At 43.4% G+C, this 22,081-nt stretch overlaps 1 protein-coding gene and 1 long non-coding RNA gene across 5 annotated transcripts in view; one reads left to right on the top strand and one right to left on the bottom strand.

The window, feature by feature from the left end:
• The first annotated feature begins 6,961 nt into the window (after window positions 1-6,961).
• On the top strand, window positions 6,962-20,487 carry LOC138785463 (uncharacterized). The gene is made up of 3 exons (XR_011362108.1): window positions 6,962-7,025; window positions 8,451-8,492; window positions 20,420-20,487. It is a non-coding gene; the product is annotated as an uncharacterized lncRNA (long non-coding RNA).
• Window positions 8,809-22,081, bottom strand: part of NF2 (NF2, moesin-ezrin-radixin like (MERLIN) tumor suppressor) — a 71,708-nt gene continuing 58,435 nt past the window's right edge. For all 4 annotated transcript variants that reach the window (XM_069961454.1, XM_069961451.1, XM_069961453.1 and 1 more), the window contains one exon: window positions 8,809-14,102. Coding sequence is in view for 3 of the 4 variants with exons in the window: in XM_069961451.1 (XP_069817552.1) it covers window positions 14,052-14,102 (51 nt within the window). In the remaining variant the exon portion in view is untranslated. The remainder of the gene's footprint in view (window positions 14,103-22,081) is intronic.

Here is a 22,081-nt window from a genome sequence, read left to right as displayed (position 1 = left end):
GCTCATGTGGGTCTCTAGGTGAAAAAATGCAAGTGCTATGGCCTTTTAAACAAAGTGGAAAAAGCAAAACCTCAAAAATAAAAATTGGCATTGACCTTAAGGGGTTAAACTTGCAGCCCTGTGCATAACAGCCGTGGCCTAGAGTATCTGTGCCCCTGCCCCTCCGTCCCTCCTCATCATTGGGAATGCTACTGGCAGGATTTTTCATATTCCTCTGCAGTGATAACTGCACAGGTGCCTTAACGATCCAGCCCATGTGCCATGCTCACACAGGTGATGAATAGTAGACAATCTGCCTGGAGCATTCCTAATGATGAAGAGGGCAGGGAGGAGGGACAGAGAGGGTGTGCTAGCCTAATGCATAGTCACTCTAGGCCACGGCCGTTTGGCATAGGGCTGCAAGTTTAAAAGTTGTTTTTTTAGGACGATAACTGCATCATCTGCTTAACGGACTTAAAGCAGCTATCGGAAGGTACAAGCGGTTTTGGGTGGGCAGATTGTGGGTACAGAGTCAATTTAACCCCTTAACGACATCGGGCGTAAACTTACGCCCTGGCGCCCTGGTACTTAGCGCATCAGGGCGTAAATTTACGCCCGATGTTTCCCCGATCGCTGCGTGTTCACACACAGCGGTCGGGGAAGATGGCCTGCTATAAATCATAGCAGGCCATCATAGCTTCTCGGCACGGGGGGTGGTTAACACCCCCCGTGCTTACGATCGCTGCTATAGGCTGATCAATTCAGATCAGCCAATAGCGGCGATCGGAACCTTTCCGGGTCATCGGTGACCCGATGACCCGGAAAAAAATGGCGGTCGGTGCTGTCCGAGGACGGCACCGACCGCCATTACTGTAAAAAGTAATGTTGATCGCCGTGCCACTGGCCCGATCGCCGTGAACGGCCGGCCGGCCGTTCACGGCGATCGGGCCGGTGGCACGGCGATCAGAGTCCCACAAAATAGTAAATACCTGCCCTGGACCCCTCAGCTAGGTAGCCGAGGGGTCCAGAGCAGGTATTTGTACATTACTCACCTGTCCCGGGCTCCTGATCGGCGGCTTCCGGGTTCGCGGCGTCCTCCGTCATTCCGTTCGGTCTTCGGGTCTTTCCGGCGGTCCTCGTCGTCTTCTTTCGGCTATTTTCGGCTCCAGCCTCGTCATTTTCCGGATTTTGCGCTCTGCTGCCCCCTAGCGGCTGATATGTGTAATACACTTATCAGCAGCTACAGGGATATTCAGAATATAGAAAAAGTGTTTTTTTTTTTCCCCAATTTTTTTTTTTTCTATTTTCCGCACCCTATCGCCGCTGAGTGTTGATTAGCATCGCACGAAAGTGCGCTGCTAATCAGCAACTCCTCCTTTTTGGCGTAGGGTGTTTTTTTTCTATATTCTACTGCCACGGTCTGCTTATAAGTGCCGCACATAAGTGCGGCATTTATCAGCAACTCCTTTGTTGGCGTAGATTTTTTTTATACTTACTGTAAAAAAAACACGTAAAAAACACTACATTATACCACACTACATTGAATAAAGTTTGACACTACACCACTACATACCCCATATACTAGTCCCCATATAAAGATGGCCCCCAGGGTGTTTTCGGTGTCAGAGGGATACGTTATTATTGCCTCCGACACCGAAACAGCCAGTGAGGATGAATGGGGGGGATCCTTCTTTCCTCCATTCATCCTCATCATCCAGTGACGTGTCTGGGGGTAGCGTAGCGTACGCTGCCCCCCAGACACGTCTTTTCCGCCAGTACCGTCCCAATAAGAGATGACGGTATGGTGTGAAATTCTACACACTCTGTGAGAGTACCTCTGGGTACACTTACAGATTTAGGGTACATGCACACTGCGGAATGGCGAAGGATAACCCTTTGTGCATTCCGCAGCTGGCACCCGCCGGCGGACTGATGGAGGCGCGCGTCTCCATCCGTGTCATAGACTCCATGTTATGCACGGGCGGATTCCGTCGTCCATCCAAAGAATGAACACGTTGGACGGAGAGCGGAATCCGCCCGTGCATAGAATGGAGTCTATGACACGGACGGAGACGTGCGCCTGCATCAGTCCGCCGGCGGGTGCCAACTGCGGAATGCACGAAGGGTTATCTGTCGCGATTCCGCAGTGTGCATGTACCCTTAGAGTGTATGTAGGAAGGAACATCCGAATCCAGCCCCAGATGCCCCCTCCCCTCCCATCCTCGGAACAAGTGGGAAGATCGTCCGGGAACTGATCTTCCCACTGCTGGATAAAGGTTACCACCACCTGTACGGGATAACTTTTATACCAGCACCCCCTCTTCCGGTCCGTCGCTACCCGAGCTACTGTAGCTTGCGGCACGATCCGAACATATCAGAAGCAGTAATAGAGCCCTAATATTTAGCAGCCATGGAGCGGACCCAGCACTTCTGGATACGAAGGACCCCGTATGGCACCAGGGCAACATTTTCCAGGTGACATCCCCCACACTGGAGAACAGGAGACCCCAGAAGAAGTGCAGAGTGTGGCGTAACAGGGGGATCAGGAAGGACACCATTTTCCAGTGTGACGCCTGTCCTGATCACCCCGGCCTCTGCATATTGGATCGCTTCAAGGCGCACCACACGTCACTGGGGTTCTACATTATCTAAATTCTGTCCCTTATTCCTATTTCAGGGGTCACGTTGGTCCGGGGATTATTCTGATCGCCATTATGGAGTCGGGAAGGAATTTTTCCCATTGATGAGGCTACTGTCGTCTGCCTCACGAGGGCTTTTTGCCTTCCTCTGGATCAACACAGGTTGAATTTGATGGACACCTGTCATTTCCAACCTTATAAACTAATAATTGGCCTAATACCCCCAAATAAATTAGAATTGTCCCTTTTTCCCAGCTAAATAGGTATGGCCGCCATTCCCATTAGAGGATGCCATGATGCAATTACAAAGCCTCTGTGCGGCCAGGACAGTAGAAACCCCCCACAAGTGACCCCATTCTGGAAACTACACCCGATAAGGAATCTAACAAGGGGGGCAGCGGGGATATGGCCCCCAAGTGACGGCCACATTTGGGACGTGAAAATGAAAAAAATGGTATTTTTTATTTTCTCGGCACATGTTCTACGTAAGTGCCTGTCACCAGTGGGGTCCATATGCTCACTGCACCCCTTGTTAGATTCCTTATGGGGTGTAGTTTCCAGAATGGGGTCACTTGTCGGGGGTATCTACTGACCTGGCAGCACAGGAGCTTTGTAATTGCGACATGGCCTCCATCCTCCATTCCAGCCTCTAAATGGCGCTCTGTCCCTTTGGTGGCTTGCCCTGTGCCCATATGGCACATTATGCCCACATATGGGGTATTTTCGTAATCAGGGGAAACTACCCTACACGTTTTGTGTTAATTTTCTTTTTTAACCCCTTGTGGAAATGGAAAAAATCAAGGCTAGACCAACATTTAGTGTAATTTTTGTAAAATTTTTACTCTAAATCATTAATCTTGTCAGGATTTTTTCATTTTCACAAGGGGCTAAAAGATAAAAAAAAAACACTAAATGTGTAGAGCAATTTCCCCTGAGTACGGAAATACCCCACTTGTGTACATAAAGCGCCATTCGGGTGCAGGGTAAGCCTCCGAAGGGAAGGAGCGCCATTTGGTTTTTGAAGGCTGGATTTGGATGGAATGGATTTTAAGGGGCCATGTTGCATTCAAAAGGCCTCTGTGTTGCCAAGACAGTTGAACCCCCCCACAAGTGACCCCATTATGGAAACTACACTCCTCAAGGAATGTAACAAGGGGTGTAGTGAGCATATGGACCCCACTGGTGACGGGCACAAATGTGGAACAATGTGGCGTGAAAATGAAATATTACATTTTTTACACTATAATGTTGGTTTAGCCTTGAATTTATCATTTTCACAAGGGGTTAAAAGAGAAAAAAACACACAATATGTGTAGAGCAATTTCCCCCGAGTCCGTAAATACCCCACATGTGGACATAAAGCGCCATGTGGGCGCAGGGCAAGCCTCCAAAGGGAAGGAGCGCCATTTGGATTTTGGAGGTTGGATTTGGCTAGAATGGATGATGAACGCCATGTCGCATTTACAGAGCCCTCGTGCTGCCAAAACACTGGAAACCCCCCACAAGTGACCCCATTCTGGAAACTGCACCCCTCAAGGAATCTAACAAGGGGTGCAGTGAGGATATGGACCCCTTGATGACGGGCACATTTGTGCCATGAAAGTGAAAAAATGAAATTTTTTACTTTTACGTCACATTGTTCCACATTTGTGCCCGTCACCAGTGGGGTCCATATGCTCACTGTGCCCCTTGTTAGATTCCTTGAGGGGTGTAGTTTCCAGAATGGGGTCACTTGTGGGGGGTTTCCAGTGTCTTGGCAGCACGAGGGCTCTGTAAATGCGACATGGCCCTTGAAATCCTTTCCAGTGAAATTCAGCTTCCAAAAGCCAATTGGCGCTCCTTCCTTTTGGAGGCTCGTCCTGCGCCCCCTTGGCACTTTATCGCCACATGTGGGGTATTTCCGTACTCGGGAGAAACTGCGCTACACATTTTGTGTCTTTTTTTTCCTCTTATCCCTTTAAGAAAATGAAAAATTGAAGGCTAGAACAACGTTTTAGTGTAAAAAATAAATTTTTTTTTCACGCCATATTGTTCGAAAAATCTGTGAAGCACCTGTGGGGTCCAAATGCTCACCGCACCCCTTGTTACATTCCTTGAGGGGTGTAGTTTTCTAAATGGTGTCCCTTTAGGGGTGTTTTTTAGGTTTTGGCACCCCAGAGCCTCTGCCAACCTGAAGTGGTACAGTCAGAAATGACCAAATATAACGGAGGCGTTGAAATTCACTAGGCGCTCCTTTGTATCTGAGGCTTGTGGTTGCGTCAAATAGCGCAATAGGGCCACATATGGGGTATTTCTATAAACTGCAGAAACGGGGCAATAATTATTTGGGTGCATTTCTCTGGTAATAGGTTTATAATTATGAAAAATATTGGATTACAATAAAATCTCTGCACAGAAAATTAAAATTTTCAAATTTCTTACACACTTAGCTTTTATTTCTGTGACTCCCCTAAAGGGTTAAAACACTTTATGGATATGCTTTTGCAGAGTGTGGGGGGTGCAGTTTCTGAAATGGGGTGCTTTGTGGGGCTTTCTAACATACAGGCCCCTCAAATACACTTTAAACCTGAACAGGTCCCTAAAAATATCTGATTTTGAAATTTTACTGAAAATTTGGAAATTTGCTGCTAATGTTTTAAGCTTCCTATTGTCTAAAAAAAATTAAAGATCGTTTAATAAATGCCGCCAACATAAAGTAGACATGTTGCTAATGCTATTTAATATATAATTTATGTGGTATAACCGCTTTCTGTATACGCAAAAAAGTTTCAAAGTTGGAAAAATGCAGTTTTTCACATTTTTTCACATTATTTGGGTTTTTTTCATAAAGATTTGTTATGATTATCGACTCCAATTTACCAGAAATGTAAAGTACAATATGTCACGAGAAAACAATCTCAGAATCAGCCGGATAGGTAAAAGCATCCCGAAGTTATTAATGACTAAAGTGACACTGGTCATATTCATAAAATTTGTCTCTGTCATTAAGGCCATTTCAGGCTCTGTCCTTAAGGGGTTAAAGGGGTATTCTCACCTCATCTAATATAGTTAAGGTAAATACTTTTGAAAATACTTTCATTTAGCAAACTTGCCTCCTTATCCTGATATGCTGCTCTTTTCCTCCTATTAACGACTGTTCCTTGTCTAGGTTACCGACAACCACTCTAAAATCAGTTGTCAGACGGCAGACATATCAGAAGGATGCTGAATGTATTTTCAAAAATATTTAACCTGACAAGTCCTACACTGTCACCCCCTTTCTGTATGAGGACTTCTCTACACAGCTGTAAAGCCTACATTCTGCAGTTTTCATACCTTTCTTTATAATAGATTTTTTAGTGCTTGGTTTGGAGCGTAACCCCTCACTGAACCCTCCTAGCGGCACCTGACGCACCCTTACGTAAAGGCTCATGAAGTTGTTAATCTTTTAAAGTTAAACACTTAAAAGGAGTTAAAGGAGAAGTCCGGTGGATTATGAAATCCGGCAGGGGCTGGGGAAAATTGATTACAAGTACTAACTTACCTCTCCCAGTGCCTGCAGTGAGTAGTGGGACCGGCCGTGGGACCCCCACCAGGCTCCAGGATCACAACCCGGCTCCGTGGACCACACGCACTGACCCATGAATTGTAAACCCTCCAGGTGTACTACCCACTATGGTGGCAAATTGGTAGCAAAACCGCTTTGTAATTTCTCAAAAAACCTGCTGCATGTAGCGCACAGAAAATTATTAAGGTGTGAACATAACCTTAAGTCTGGTTCACACCTCAACACTGCTGTCAGTGGCCATGGCTACGGACAGCACTACGGATGTGCATCTGTAGCCGTCCGTAATTCCATGGACCCGTTTATAGGTAAATGGTGAATCACGCTGCAATTGTACTATGGCTTGCCAGCATTTTTTTTGCCACATGGATGGTGGTGCGGCCCCTGTAACAGTGCCATGGAAACAAATGTGTCCGTAGTCTGTCCACAATCGTAGACAGAAAATATGGACGTGTCAATGTACCATAGCTATAAAACTGTACACTTTTCACTGAAATATACAGGTACTGTAGGTAACTATTGGCAGATGCTGGAACCAGTTAAGCACATTCACATTATTTCCTATGGGAAAACACTGCTTGGTTCCAGAACCAGTCTTGTGTTTGAGAACAGAGCTATAAGTGTATTCTTTTTTTAGGCTCTATATAGGGGGAGATTTATCAAACATGGTGTAAAGTGAAACTGACTAGCAACCAATCAGATTCCACCTTTCATTTTCCAAAGAGTCTGTGAGGAATGAAAGGTGGAATCTGATTGGTTGCTAGGGGCAACTGAGCCAGTTTCACTTTACACCATTGTTTGATAAATCTCCCCTATATGCCCCGATGGGTTTTGTGCCCATTTGGCCTAATAGTGTAGCAGATGTATCCTTATCAATGCCGCCTGTTTAACAAATGTTATTTAATGCTCCTATGCCTGGTAAAGGTGTGCAACATCCTCTAAACATTAACCTTTATTGCTTGCTTCCCTATTAAATTATCCCCATCGTTTGCAAAACTTTTTTACGTCAGACATCTGATTTTTTTTTTTTTTTTGAAGATGGTAATATATAGAAATAGTGACCATGGCACGTTGTTTTGGCCCCTCCGGGGCCTATACATCTCTCGCGTTGTTGCAATAGGGAGGAAATGTGGAGTGATTGCTTTTGTATATGCTGCCACATTCAAAAAACATTCTGACCAGGAGCCAGAGAGTGCTGTGGAACTTTCATTCAGGTTTACTGGTGTGTTGATGCTCTAAAATGTGTAACCTAAGCGGTGTTTGTTTTTTGATATCCCAATGCTTACCACCTCAGGCCAAATCGAGAGAATGGAGCGCTACAGATACACTAAACGCTAAGCTTTGATACGGTCAGCATAGCGCCTTAGATCATGCAAAACATATGTTTTCAATGCAGTATCTATTGCAGTTACATACGTGTTCTGTCACCATCTGTTCTTTTTTTGTCCCTCTCAGAACATCCATCCAGTGTGTCCCATGCTGATAGACACACCTGGGAAGGAAGCGGTAGCAAGTAGGTAATAGCTATAGCTTAACACAGGAGCATTTGTTTTTACGATTCCAGTTCAAAAATTATGTTTTACATGATCTAAGGGTATACTCATTCAAGGGAAAATCCCTCTAAATTGTAATAAACAGAGAATGTATTTTTTATTCTATTTGCCTAAACACAAAAGGGAATGTGTCATCAGAAAAGGACCTATTGTATAAATAATGATTTTATGCTAAACACATTTCGTAAGAATTTTTGGAATTTATTCTATTTTCCATTTTTTTTATCAATATTATAAAATAATCTTAAAATCTTGCCGTTTTTATTCTCACCACTGGGGCCAAAACTAAGCTGAGACTTCCTGTTTTGTCTGTGGTGATAAGAGGAGGCTACTGTAAAGTGATCTGTGACACATTGCAGCAACATGTGACACCAGTCGATAGAGGGGACAATAGCAGCTACCTGAGAAATTAACTCTTCAAAGGTCACAAAGCTCGCTCAGTGATGTTTTACATTCATCTCAAGGATACAGAGTCCGTATAGTGTTGTCTATGTCCATGAGGCTTGTTGTACAGCATGTCACCAAATGCTGTTTAAAACAGCTCGGGCAAAATGGCAGCCCCCATAACAATTTAAAAATAGTGAAATAAAAAAATAAAAATAAAATAGAGTCAAAAAATAGAAACAAATTAGAAAAAAATAAGTTTTAGTGTGTCTCTGATTAGTGAAAGAAAAACCTATGTGAAACATTCCCTTTAAGGAAAGTTCCTTGAAAATTCTTTAACAATGTATTCAGTTGTTTTGCAAGTTATTTCCTCTGCCGACAGATTTATCGGAGGTGAGTGCTGACAACACTGCTGTTTATCTGTTTTTGGAAAAAACATGCAGAACTTTAATCTTTTATCAAGACTACAGTACCAAATGAATCATTGCTTACTGAAAACCTATCTTACCAGTAGGTGTATGGACAAAAACAATACATTTTATATCACTTGACACCCTCCCAAAGCACAAGCCTCATTGGCCTAGATTTATTAATCTGCCTGAAACCAAAACTGTCTCTTTTCCCCCCATAGCATTATTCGCTATGGGCAAAAGCAGACAATATTGGTTTCATGTAAATGAATAAATCTGGGCCATTATGTCAATAAAACACATTTTTTTTTTAATTTTCCTTTTTTATTTAAAATCAACACTTTGTTTTAACAAAACAATACTGAAACTCTCCCTACGCCAGTCAAATAACCTCCAGACTGGCAGGAAGACACAGGGTATATATAAAATATACATATAAAAATACTGCAGTTTCATTTTTAAAATCCGTCAGAGAAACCTGAATTAGGTCAGTACAATTTCATGGCAGCAGCCTCTCTTCAAACAACTCCCTCCGTTCTCTTCTCCGTCCCCCGCCTCACTTGCAATGTCACAGATTTAGAAAATGTTACTCATGCCAAATGTGTAAGGCTGGTGAAGAAAGAGAATTAACAGGACTTTGCAAACAAAAGAGTCTACTTGTCAATCATGCATTGGAACAATGGTGCATTTAGACCCATTTCATCAAATATTGATATCATCCTCATTTATATCAACATGCGGGTAGTCCCGCAACTTTGGCGGCATTGCCTGCAGCCGCTGTAGCAGTAGTGGCACTGTCATTGGGATTAAAGAAAAGTAATTCTGTGAAACCAACTATGGGAACAAAATGTAAAACTGGATACAAAAGTAAAAAGCAATAAAATAAGCTAACAATACAAACTATGGTCATACAAAACAAGCATTTGTAACAGCAGCACTAGAAAATATGTTAGTGTTCAGAACTAGTTTTTGTGGGCTTATTCCCAGAATAGGCCATCAATATTAGATTTTTGGGGGTCAGACACCCAGCACCACTACTGACCAGCTGTTAGAGGGGTCTGCACTACTTGTACAAGCACCTTGACCCCCTCAGTGTTTATTTCTCTTCTTTGCATCATGGTACGATTAGTAGCTGTGGTGCAAGACACTGTGGTGATGTCCCATATACTTAAAGGGGTTATCCAGCGCTACAAAAACATGGCCACTTTTCCCCCTCTGTTGTCTCCGGTTCAGGTGTGGTTTGCAATTAAGCTCCATTTACTTCAATGGAAACGAGTTTGAAACCACACCCAATCTGGAGACAAGAGAGGGGTAAAAGTGGCCATGTTTTTGTAGTCCTGGATAACCCCTTTAAGTGAAGTACCTAACATGATGATGCAACAAGTAGAAAAGTAGAAATAAACACTTATGGGGCTGCAGCGTCCATATGAGCAGGATCCCCCTTTAATCTAATATTTATGGAAGATCCCAAGGAGAGGTCATCAATTTTATTTTAAGGCTAGATAACCCCTTTAAACTGCCCATTACAACTAAATAAATGGAACAGCAATTTGCAACTAAAACCTGGCTCTAATAACATTCACAAACATTCATATTGTAGAGAGTTTCCATATGATTTACAATTGGGTGGATAACCCATTGTGAAACTCCTCTTGTTGCAGTTTCTCTGAGAACAATAAGGATCATACAGCTGAATTACAGCCCCCCCAAAATATGCCACAGAACAGTTAAAAGCCTCCATATACAGTAAAGGGTCATCTGATCCTGCCCAAATCAGCACCGATTAGATATATATGTGCAATGTAAAAGTAACAGTTGTCTATAGGGCTGGTCATCAACATGTTTGTTTGTCTTTAACGGCAGCTTCACACGTACCGGTTCCGCAGCGGGTTTCAAACAGCGAGTTTGCAGCTAAATCCGCTGCGGATCCTGGTATTGTGAAGGTCTATGGGGTTACATATCTGCAGAGGAATTTTCATTCCACTGCGGATATGTAAGCCTGCCCCTTTAACCCCCCTCCGCCCGCAGCATACATCACCTGCTCGGCGCCGCGGCTGTGTGAGGCTCCCAGCTCCCCTCCCTCCCCATCAGCCAATCAGTGCTGCCGTGCACTGATCGGCTGATGGGGAGAGGAGTCGGGAGCCTCACACAGCCTCAGCGCAGAGCAGAAGATGTATGCTCTGAGCCAGGGGCGCTGTGGATCCGGTACATGTAAAGCTACCCTAAAGACATATTGTACGTTTTAGGGAGGGATAGAATTATGTGACTATTTTTTTTTCACTTCATGTACAAAAACATGTACATGTCGCTCATAACTCATACAAACATAACTCCCCAATATTCATCCTCCCTGACCTTTGACCATTATAAATGGTTGGAAAATAGGGTTAGCACTTAATCAATACTTTAAAAGGGGAACTATTAGCAGGTTAAACAAATCTAACCCACTGATAGCTCTCTATTGCGCACAGGGCGCTGAGGATGAAGGTATATCTCTTGAGGATGAAGGTATATCTCTTACCTTCAGCCTTGGTGCTGTTCCCATGCTGTTTGTTGTGTAATCCTGTGTCTGGTAAGGCCATTTGGAAAACCAGTTTGGTCCGGTCTGCCCTCGGCCGGCCCACTCCACTGCCAATCATTAGAAGGGGCGGGCCCACAGGGGGGGCAGCAGCTCCATACAGCCTTACCAGACACAGGATTACACTACAAACAGCACAGGAACGGCGCCAAGGATTAGGATAACAGACATGCCTTCATCCTCAGCATCCCGTGGCACTAGGCAGCTATCAGCAGGTTCGATTTGTCAAACCTGCTGATAGTTCCCCTTTAAAGAAGCGCATGTCCACATTTGCAACCAAAATATTTCTAAATAAATATTTCTACCGGCATTAAGCTGCATTATCAGATTACAAAAGGATTTGTTTGCAGTCTGTCACAAAACAGACATGTCTGCACCGAAGCTAGGCACACAAAACAAGGCCATAAAAAACAGTTACTAGATTTTTTTTAAATTCTAGATGCATTGAGAACAAAGGTGGACAAACCCTTCAAAGTTTATCTCCCACCTGATCTTCACACAGAGAGATGCCTTCCATGCTGGGCTGTCAGGTTGCTGAGACCACTGCCCGATGCTCAGCGAGTTTCATACACCAGTCCTATTAGTTAGAAAAGAGTTTGTGCATAGAACTTGCTCAGTGCAGTGCCGCTGCTTTTGCCGTGCGTGGATTGAACTCTCCATGCTAGATCTCAAGATCAGGTGGGGGCTGAACTTTGGAGGTACACTTTAAGGCTGGTGTTGCAACATGATGTTCATTTACACAACTACTGTCCATAGTAAATCATCTAGTCTTCACATTACAATATAACTTTGTACAAGCATTAAATTTGTCAAGTGTTATACCTAATAATATTACAACTGTATGAAATAACAAAAACCGCTGAACTAATGGAGGAAACAAAAACCATCTGTTAGATACGGAAATATTCCATATCAGTTATAGGAAAAAGCCTGGAATACAGACAGTGCGTGGGGAAAGAAACCACTTGTACTCAGTTATGGCCCTATTTCACAGGTCGTCTAGAGGAGCAAACTCGTTCCTCATTACTCGTTCCCCGCTCGCTGCCGCCGCTATTCAATGCGGCAGCAGCGAGTGTGTGAGTGCGGGAGGGGCGGCGGGGAGGGCTGCCCGGGTGATCGCTGATCGTCCGGGCAGCCCATAGCATACAGCAGCGTCTGCTGCCGATGCTCCTATTCCACGGAGCGACGGCAGCAGATCGTTGCTGTATCAGTTGCTTGTTTTTCAACATGTTGAAAAACAAGCGACTGCAAAGATCAGCCGACATGAACGATGTCGGCTGATCGTTGCACTCTATTCAACGGGACGATTATCGTCCGTAGCGGCCGATATCGGCCGAATACAGACGATAATTGTTCCGTGGAATAGGGACTTTACTCTTACTACAGTTTTGATCACAGTCAAACAAAAAATATTAAAAGGGATTATCCAGGATTAGGGGGAAAAAAAGCTTCTTTCTTGCAACTGAGCTCTATACACTTCAATGGAAATGAACTGCAAAACCACACCCAAGCTGGAGAAAAAGTGGTGCCATGTGTAGGAGAAAGAACATATTTTTCTAATCCTGGATACCTACTTCAATGCAGCTCCTCAATGTACAAAAAATAATTATTTGTTTCACCACCCTGGAATCTGCATGCCCAACAGCTGCTTACTGGTACTTCACACTGAATGCTGTGTGAAAAAACTAAACACAATAGCCTTTCTGTAAAATACCAAGAAAATAAACAGCTAAAAGAGGCTTCTGCTAAAGGGGGTACCCAGGGATTAAAAAATTATATTCCAACGCATACAACTGGGGGTGCTAGAAGGAAAAAAAAAATCTCCGCAATTGTTGATGCTCCCGGAACAATTTCTTCCTTGTCACTTTAATGCATTGTCCCCATAGAAACTGCTTAAAGGGGGTTATCAAGGACTAGAAAAACATGGCTGCTTTCTTCCAGAAACAGTGTACACTTTCGGTGTGGTTTTGCAACTCAGTTTCATTGAGCCTAACTACAAAACCACACCCAAACAGGAGACAAAGTCATGCTGTTTCTGGGATAAAACAACTACATTTTTCTAATCCTGGACAACCCCTTTAACTCTGCCAACCACTTGGCCAGTGACTGGCTGAGTGCGGTAGTTCCTATTGGTACAATATGTCACAGGAACAAGAAAGAAGAGGTTATGAGTGGGGACCTGAAGTCTTTCCTGTGTGCGCTAGGGGAAGGGGCAGTAGCAAAGAGACCGTGATACAACACCTTTAAGCCACTTGCCCACTGATGAATAACTAACTGCATTGCACCTGTTTTTAATTTTTTTTTTATTTTCTGGCCTTACCAATAAGATACAAGGGCCCGTTCCCACTGATAAAAACCTGTGGAATTCCCCGGTAGAGCTCCCGACGAAGACTCCACTTGGAATTCCACCTGCGTCAATGGGATGCCTCGAGCGCCTCTGCTCTCCGCCAAAGAATTGACATGTCAATTCTTTGTGCGGGGGCACACGAGGCATCCCATTGACACACAGGAATCCGCCTGTTTTACTCAGTGGGAACATTTCCTAACAGGCTTCAGGAAATCAAGTCAAGTGTGTAACAGAGTGTAAGCTGCATTGTAGTGATCAGAGCAACAAAATATGGTATAAACTGAGGAAGGGGATACATAAATGTAATGGCAGCACCAGAGCTATCTCACAAGTTATAAATTTAACCTACATGTATGTGTGTGTGTACACTTGTCAGCACGTTAACTCAAAACTTTTTTTTTTAGTGTTTGAAGATATCACATATCTGTAACTTGTAGCGTTAATCTTTTTATATTCAGCTTAACACAGACGGCTTAAGTTTTAAAATATGAAATAAAAAAAGGCAAGTTCCAACAAATTTACAGAAAACCCTAGTTACAGTCGCATTGATGCCTCCATAAAGGCTCTGCCCATGATCTTCAGAGAACTTTCGACATCTGCAATTCACAGGTGATGGATTACAGTTCTTCAAAGAAGGCTACTCTGCACTGTGTACTCTGCAAAGTGAGCTGGAAGAGAGAGAAAGAAGAGTAGTTATAGGGGGAAAAGTCATTGTTACAGTATCTCACAATAAGCACAAAGCCATGACAGCTATGCTGGATCAATTTAAAATGGGAACTAGCAAATCCTGAAGGACCCCACTGACTTTTATAGGCTCCTGCAAAAACAGCACTGAGAACTTGAAAAAGCAACATTAACGCTTTTATGAACAAGAATTTAAAGGGGTTGTCCAGACTAAGAACATGACTGCTTGTAACACCACACAGAACCTAGGGACATGAGTGACGCAGTCCTTTCAAGAAAGTAGTTAATTCTAGATAACTTATTTAAAGGGTTACACCCAAGAAAAGAAACTGTTTAAAAAAAAAAAAAAAAAAAAAACTGGTGCCAGAAAGTTATACAGATTTGCAAATTACTTCTATTAAAAAAAAAAAAAAAAAATTCTTCTAGTACTTTTCAGCTGCCCAACACAAAGTGAAGTTTTCTTTTAAGTCTGACACAGTGCTCGCTGCTGCCACCTCTCGTAGATCAGTGCTAGCCTACAATATCGATCGGGCCATTATCTTCCCGTGTAATAGGACACTATGTCTCATTCTCCTGAAGTATACCTCCAATGTAGTCTCAAAACATGCTGTGATCAGAGTGTAAGATTTCAATAATGTTGATGGCATTACAGACTGGCAAACTGGAAGTCTCTACAAGTCTAATCCCTATGGACCCCCAGCCCCAGTCTTTCTATTCTACTTCTCCTATGCTTGCATCCACTCCTGGTTGTTGGTTAGGAAAAGCTTCCAATGTATGTGTGATTCCGGCTTAAAGTGTCACTGTCGTTTACTTTTTTTTTTTTGGCAGAAATTAATAGTACAGGTGATTTTAAAAAACTTTGTAATTGGGTTTATTAGCCGAAAAATGCATTTTTATCATGAAAAAGCAGTTTGAATTTCTCCCCCCTGTCTTCATTGTTCTCTATGGAGAGGGGAGGGGTGGAGAGAGATGAGGCACCAAAACAGGACAACGAAGAGGTAATTTACAGCTACATCCCAGGGCTATCTCCTCTGACAGTCAGCACTGACCTCTCTGACCTCTGAATAGGGGCTTTCATGCAGCTCCCGTTGTGTAATCCTTTGTTCTCTGCTGGCGACTAATCTCCCTCCCTCCTCCCCCCTCCATAGAATAGACAGGGCCCGACTGATGTAAACCAGTCGGGATTTCCTGATAATGAGTAAATATAAAAAATAATTTAGTAAATTATCCGCTGCCGTGGCTCTCCGCTCAAAGAAGTGACGTGAGGCTATGGGACACTCAGACAGGCGAGATTCTGCGGCGGAAAGTTCCACCAAGGAATTCTGCCTAATTTACTCAGTGTGAACATACCCTAAGTGTGAAAGTAAGGGGCCTATTCCACGGACCGATAATCCAATTATCGCTCGGAGGAATAGAGAAAACGTGATCGTGTCATCGACTGACCGTTTATTTAGGCCCAAACATAAAATCATCGGACACCCACCGCACATCGCTGCTCAGTCTTCATCACGGTCCCACGCGCAACAGCAGCTTCGGTGCCACCTGACTGAGCTGTCAGACCACTCAGCCAGGCTACTCCGGAGTTGATGCTGCGAGCAGGACCGGGATGAAGACGGATCGGAGGAGAAGCCCTGTTAGGTAATGTATATGCAAGGGCTGCAAGGACATCGATAACGATGTCCCTGCAGCCCTTGCTAAATGATCATCCGGCCTTGGAATAGGCCCAGTAAACAAGCGCCGATCTAGCAGATTGGCGCTCGTTTACATTATTGATCAGCCCGTGGAATAAGGCCCTAAGACAGCTGAGAAACTGAAAAGGTGGAAAACTAAAACAGGATTAACATAGACATTCAGATGTCCGCAGAATTTGGTCCGTACACAGCTGTGTCAGTACACTAGCGGAAGCATTTAAACTGTTTAGGAGCTTCTGACATAATTAATCATGATGCTGGAAGCTCCCAGGTCCAGTCCCGCAGAACACCAGCCATGTATGGAATTCTACGGACGTTTGAATGGAACTCTGGGCAGCCTTGTTAAAAAGACACACACACACGAAACCTTCCAAATATGCAAGGTTCTAACCCATGTTCCCCATGACACTCTTCATGCAGTTTTACAGTAGTCCTGCTCCTCTAATGCAGTTTTCTGCCTGCTCTGTCTCTTGCTGCTCCTCTTCCCCTGCACTGCTATCAAACGACATTTTACAGTAGTCCCTACAGTGCACACTCAGAACATCCTGTTTCTCCCCCCCCCCCCAACCCTGCCCCGGCCCTATCCATCCACACAATGCCATCCTCCCACCCCATCTGCGCCCCTTCACTACATACTGTCTGTGCTCAGCAAACAGAATGTGAGATGGTGGTCACATGATCTCTGTCGCTGAGGAGCAGGAGACAGAGTGGATTGCATGAAGGCCAGTTTTCTTCACTTCCTGTATGTCAACCAACTACCAGTACGGCAGAACTGCACAGACATGGTAATACACTACATAGAGACATCTACATTTTTAATTAAAAATTATTACATTTTCCCTATCCGAAGTTCCACTTTAAGCTTTACTGACAGATAAAATATTTTGTAGACCATTATCCTAAATCTTTCCCATTAATACCCAGACCATATCCCAGGCAACCCTTTTTTTCAGCGTATTTCCAGTAAGGTTGTACAGGTTAACAGGTTAAAAGATTTGTAGCATTTAGCGGTGGTAAGCGCAAGCGAGTTACCACCATACCTGTTTGTCTGCAGTGAACAAACATTTAATGGGCCAATGATCTGCCATAAGTGGTTACTGATCTAGGTATAGTCAGCAGAATTTTTATTTTTCATTTCTGGCTACTGCGCTGTGTGTGGTATAAATATTACATTACGCACAATACATTACATGCACTGAATGCAGCACTGAATGTTAATAAACTCTGACAAATTGGGATGAACAGCTGTGCACGGAACAATAAAATGGACTGGTGGAGAGCGCTGGCTCACACAAAGGGGGTCTAACCCTCTAAGATGACTATTTGCTCTAGTGCACATAGAAAGGGGGTAGTAGTGTTAGGTGTTAATGTACAGTGCAGCACAATGCCACAAGTTATAAAAATTACAGCCAGTGTACAATGGTTCAACCATGTTCCGGCTCAATGCTATTGTGCTCTCTTTATAAACACATTATTAGAAATGTAAAAATAATTCCACATAAAACGCATAAATCATTGATCAGTCCGACTGACAGATGCTTTTTCAATGTTCACGTAATCTATAGGCCTGGCAAATGCTTATTAAAAAAAAAAAAAAAAATTTCAAATCACCAAGGTTGCCCGACTATAAATGATTAATGCAGCTTGACCAAGCAATAGACTTTACAAGGAGAGGTTATCCTTAGAAATTGACAGCTGGCAGCCCTGCATACACTGTCCATTTACCAAGGCCCTTTCTAACCTCAATTAATCTTCACACATGCCAGGCAAAATGAATTGAGAATCCTCTACGACCTTTCCTGGTCAGGTATTGGAAAGAGCTTTTGTCCCTAGATTTTTTATTTTCCAACGTGTTTCGCATTGTGCATGTGAAATATATAGTAAGGTAGGCAACAGCAGCACTGAACGGAGGGCGAGAGCACACAAAGACAATGTGGATTGGATATATCTCTCTATCTATCTATCTATCTATCTATCTATCTATATATATATATATATATATCTCTATATCTATATACACATACATACATACATACATACATACATACACACACAGGATATATAGGGAATATAATTTATGACCAATGGCCCAGTGCACATTATTGTGCCAGAGACACTAGCAGAGGTTCTTTATAATGAGATGAGGCTGAAATTAGTTGTGGTCTCATTTTTAAGTAAATAAGTAAACAGAAGGTTGTTTCAAGAAGAGTCAACTGTAAATAATATAAAGAAAAATAAAATAAAAATTATTTATATTATATATATATATATATATATATATATATATATATATATATATATATATATATATATATACACACACACACACGTATTAAAATTCAAATGATGCCCCTGCCATCTAATAATTTAAAAAGGTTAATACAATAAGTCACTGATAGGAGGCACTGTAGCTATACAAATAATGCAGAAAATGTTCAATATGTCACTCTTTATTTTCACCAATGCTCTCCATATGCAAACCCAAGAGTCAGCTTTAAAGGGGTACCCCTTTTTTTTTTTTTTTTTTTAAACTGGTTTTAAAAAGTTACACAGATTTGTAATTTACTTCTATTAAAAAAATCTCAATGCTTCCAGTACTTATCAGCTGCTGTATGCTCTGCAGGAAGTGGGCATATTCTTTTCAGGCTGCCACCTTTGTCCATGTCAGCAATTGTACACAGCAGGAGAAGTTTTCTATGGTTATTATCTACTGCTCTGGACAGTTCCTGTCACGGACAGAGGTGGCAGCAGAGAGCACTGTGTCAGACTGGAGAGAGTACACCACTTCCTGCAGGACATACAGCAGGTGATAAGTGTTGGCAATAGTCTTTTTTTCAAATAGAAGTAATTCTCAAATTCACTAAATTTTAATTCAATGAATAGCAAGTACATAATCTGAAGCCCCCATTGTCAGATGGGCAGAAGCTAAAGAGGATCCCAGAATGCAAAACTGTAAAGCTGCATAAAATAAATAAAAAAAACTCTAAGACTGGATTCACACTGTTTTTGTAATCCGTTTTATGCAAAAAAAAAAAAAAAAAAAAAAAAAAAAAAAAAAGATGAAAAACAGATGCATTTGTGTGCATCAGTTTTTCCATTGACTTCAAGTATGAAAAAACAGACCAAACGCTTCCTTTTCTTTAGCATACACAAATTTGTTTTTGCATTTTGAGCCTTTTTTTTTTTTTTGAATGGAAGTCAATGGAAAAACAGATTAAAACGGATGCACACAATTGCATCTGTTATTCCATCCATTTTTTGCATACCTGTGACATGTAAAGTTTTTTGTACTGTCGGATTGGCGCCACCACCCTGAACTTAGTGTCCTTTATAAAATCCGTCAAACTATTTCCATTTGTGCAAATTAGTAAGTCAGAAGCACTGGAGCGGCCGTGATCCCTCAGTGCACCTCTTTCCCTTACCACCCATGATGCAGCCTTATGAAAAAGAGTTTTTAGGCAGCCTCACCGGTGTAAAGGGAAACAGGTGCAATGAGGGTGTTTGGCCCGCCTCCAGGGCACCAGACTTCCTAATTTGCATAAAGAGAAGAGCGGCCATATCTCCGAGAAGGGACGGCGGATTTGAAAAAGAAGAAAACTGTTGAATTAAGAGTCAATCAGACAGTACAGAAGTTGACTATATCACAGGTTGACAACAGATTCATTTTAAAGGGAACCAATGATATGGTTCCCTGCAGCACAGTATAGCGCTATCATGCAGCTCTCATAGCCTACCAGCCGTGATTGTAGCAGTAGCTTTACAAAAAGGAGAAAATTATGTTTTATTACACTGTGTGAGGCTGGGAGAGGGGTGGCAACTAGTCATCTGGGCGGGAGCTGCCAGTGACATCCCCTCATTGTCATCATGCAGTGCGGGGATAATGGATAGGCAGAAAGGCCACTAATGGGTCTCTCTGCCCATCAATCATCCCTGCACTGCTCGCTGACAGGCAGTGAACCACGATCAGTCACTGGTGGCTCCCCGCCCAGATGACTAGTTGCCGCCCCTCTCCTGGCCTTGAATGGCAGAATTAAACATTCCCCCCACACACCCTTTGCAAAGCTACTGCTGCAACTGAGGCTGGTACGCTCCGCGATCTGTCCAGTAGATTTATCAGCACAATCGTGCCAATTGGTTCCCTTTAAGGTGGCAGGCACCCCTCTCACCCCCCCTACGCTTTTTGATCAAAGGCCAAAAGTATGTTAAAGTAATATGGAAGTACAATTTTTTTTTTCTGACTGGAGAAACAAATGAAGAACAGCAATTTAAAAAAACAAAACGACCCACTGTGTCTGAAACCATACATACTGTTTTTTCATACTTAAAGCGAATCTGTAGGTTTCCCTACCCCCCCCCCCTAAACCGATGGAACCATTGCACTGCCGTGGTAATTCAATGTGCAGTTTCGGGGGTCCAAATAGCTCCTGGTGCCGTCCATTTCATAAAAACAAACTTTTAATCAGCCTACAGATTCACTTTAAGGAGCAAGAAGAATCGTCCAATATAAACTGTGGTCTTATTTGACTATAATCCTACAGCTGTGTAAACGAGTCCTCAATGGCTCCTTCTTTACAGACAGCTTACTTTATTGAGCATTTCATGTATTACAGGATGTACAACCGGCACCCAATCTTCGGGACATCCTCAATCGTTGCAACTGAAACCTCATTGGACGCGGTGAGCCAATTGTATCACACACTGATGGCATTACAGATGTACTGTATTATAAAGGAGCTGAAAGTAAATATTTAAGTGGCCAAACACGGACGCGATACATATTTTAGACAGGTCTGAGCTCAGCGCTAAGGCCCATGTGACAGAAATGTGTTAAGGATTCTGAGTGGTTATCACAGGCAGCTGGAGCACATACTAGAACTCAGGGTTTCCGCTCTGGTGCACATTGCAATGTGAGCAGGGAAAGCAGGCGAGGGGAGGGGGATTCCCTTGGGGCGCCTCCGGCTGCCCCCATTCTCTCTGTCGGCCAGCTCAGCTCTCGCATCCAATTAAGAGTGATGCAGGGCGGCTGGCTTCCCCTGGAATATGGAACACCTCGTGTGTGAGAAGAGGAGGGCGGCGTGATGAGACAGAATTGTGGCACAGAGGAAAGCCCTGTGCATGGGAGGGGAGCTCACTGATTTATACTGCAGATCTAAATACCTCTTCCAGTGCACTGTCTAACCCATGGATCTGTCCCAGTGCACTGTCTAACCCATGGATCTGTCCCAGTGCACTGTCTAACCCATTGATCTGTCCCAGTGCACTGTCTAACCCATGGATCTGTCCCAGTGCACTGTCTAACCCATGGATCTGTCCCAGTGCACTGTCTAACCCATGGATCTGTCCCAGTGCACTGTCTAACCCATGGATCTGTCCCAGTGCACTGTCTAACCCATGGATCTGTCCCAGTGCTCTGTCTAACCCATGGATCTGTCCCAGTGCACTGTCTAACCCATGGATCTGTCCCAGTGCACTGTCTAACCCATGGATCTGTCCCAGTGCACTGTCTAACCCATGGATCTGTCCCAGTGCACTGTCTAACCCATGGATCTGTCCCAGTGCACTGTCTAACCCATGGATCTGTCCCAGTGCACTGTCTAACCCATGGATCTGTCCCAGTGCACTGTCTAACCCATAGATCTGTCCCAGTGCACTGTCTAATCCATGGATCTGTCCCAGTGCACTGTTTAACCCATGGATTTGTTCCAGTGCACCGTTTAACCCATGGATCACCTACGAGGGGTAGCACAGGATAATTTAGGAGCAAAAATTAAACAGCAAAAAGGTGAAGCTACTGAGGATTTCCATTCTCAGAAAAAAAAAAGCAATGGATATAGACCTACATAAGAACACTTGTAAATAGTCTTATCATCCCTTATAAACACACAGCTGTTGAAGACCCCTTCTGAAAAGAAATAAATGTTTCATATCAATACTCGTATAATTAGCACCAATTGACATCAATGAAAATTACCACTTAGGGCACTCTCGCATGCAGTGCTACTGGCCTCAGCTAGTGCTTCCGATCCTGAATTGCAGGCGACACCTGGACTGGCTGCTTTAAACAGTGGCAAGTCCAGGTGCAGGTGAATTATAAGGACGGTGAATCATAAGAATGATCTCCAATGATAGCAGTTGGCCCTCACATTGTACACAGCCATACTCCCCCACCAAACACATGACATACAGGTATGTCGCGTTGGGAAAGGGTTAAAACCAGATGAAACACTCTTTTTGTCTTATGTGTTTTAGTTTGTAATTTTTTATTCTATATT

Source organism: Dendropsophus ebraccatus, chromosome 3 (genome assembly GCF_027789765.1).
Source record: "Dendropsophus ebraccatus isolate aDenEbr1 chromosome 3, aDenEbr1.pat, whole genome shotgun sequence".
NCBI lineage: Eukaryota > Metazoa > Chordata > Amphibia > Anura > Hylidae > Dendropsophus > Dendropsophus ebraccatus.
The sequence above is the reverse complement of the archived record's forward strand: the minus strand, read 5'-3'. Positions and strand labels throughout refer to the sequence as shown.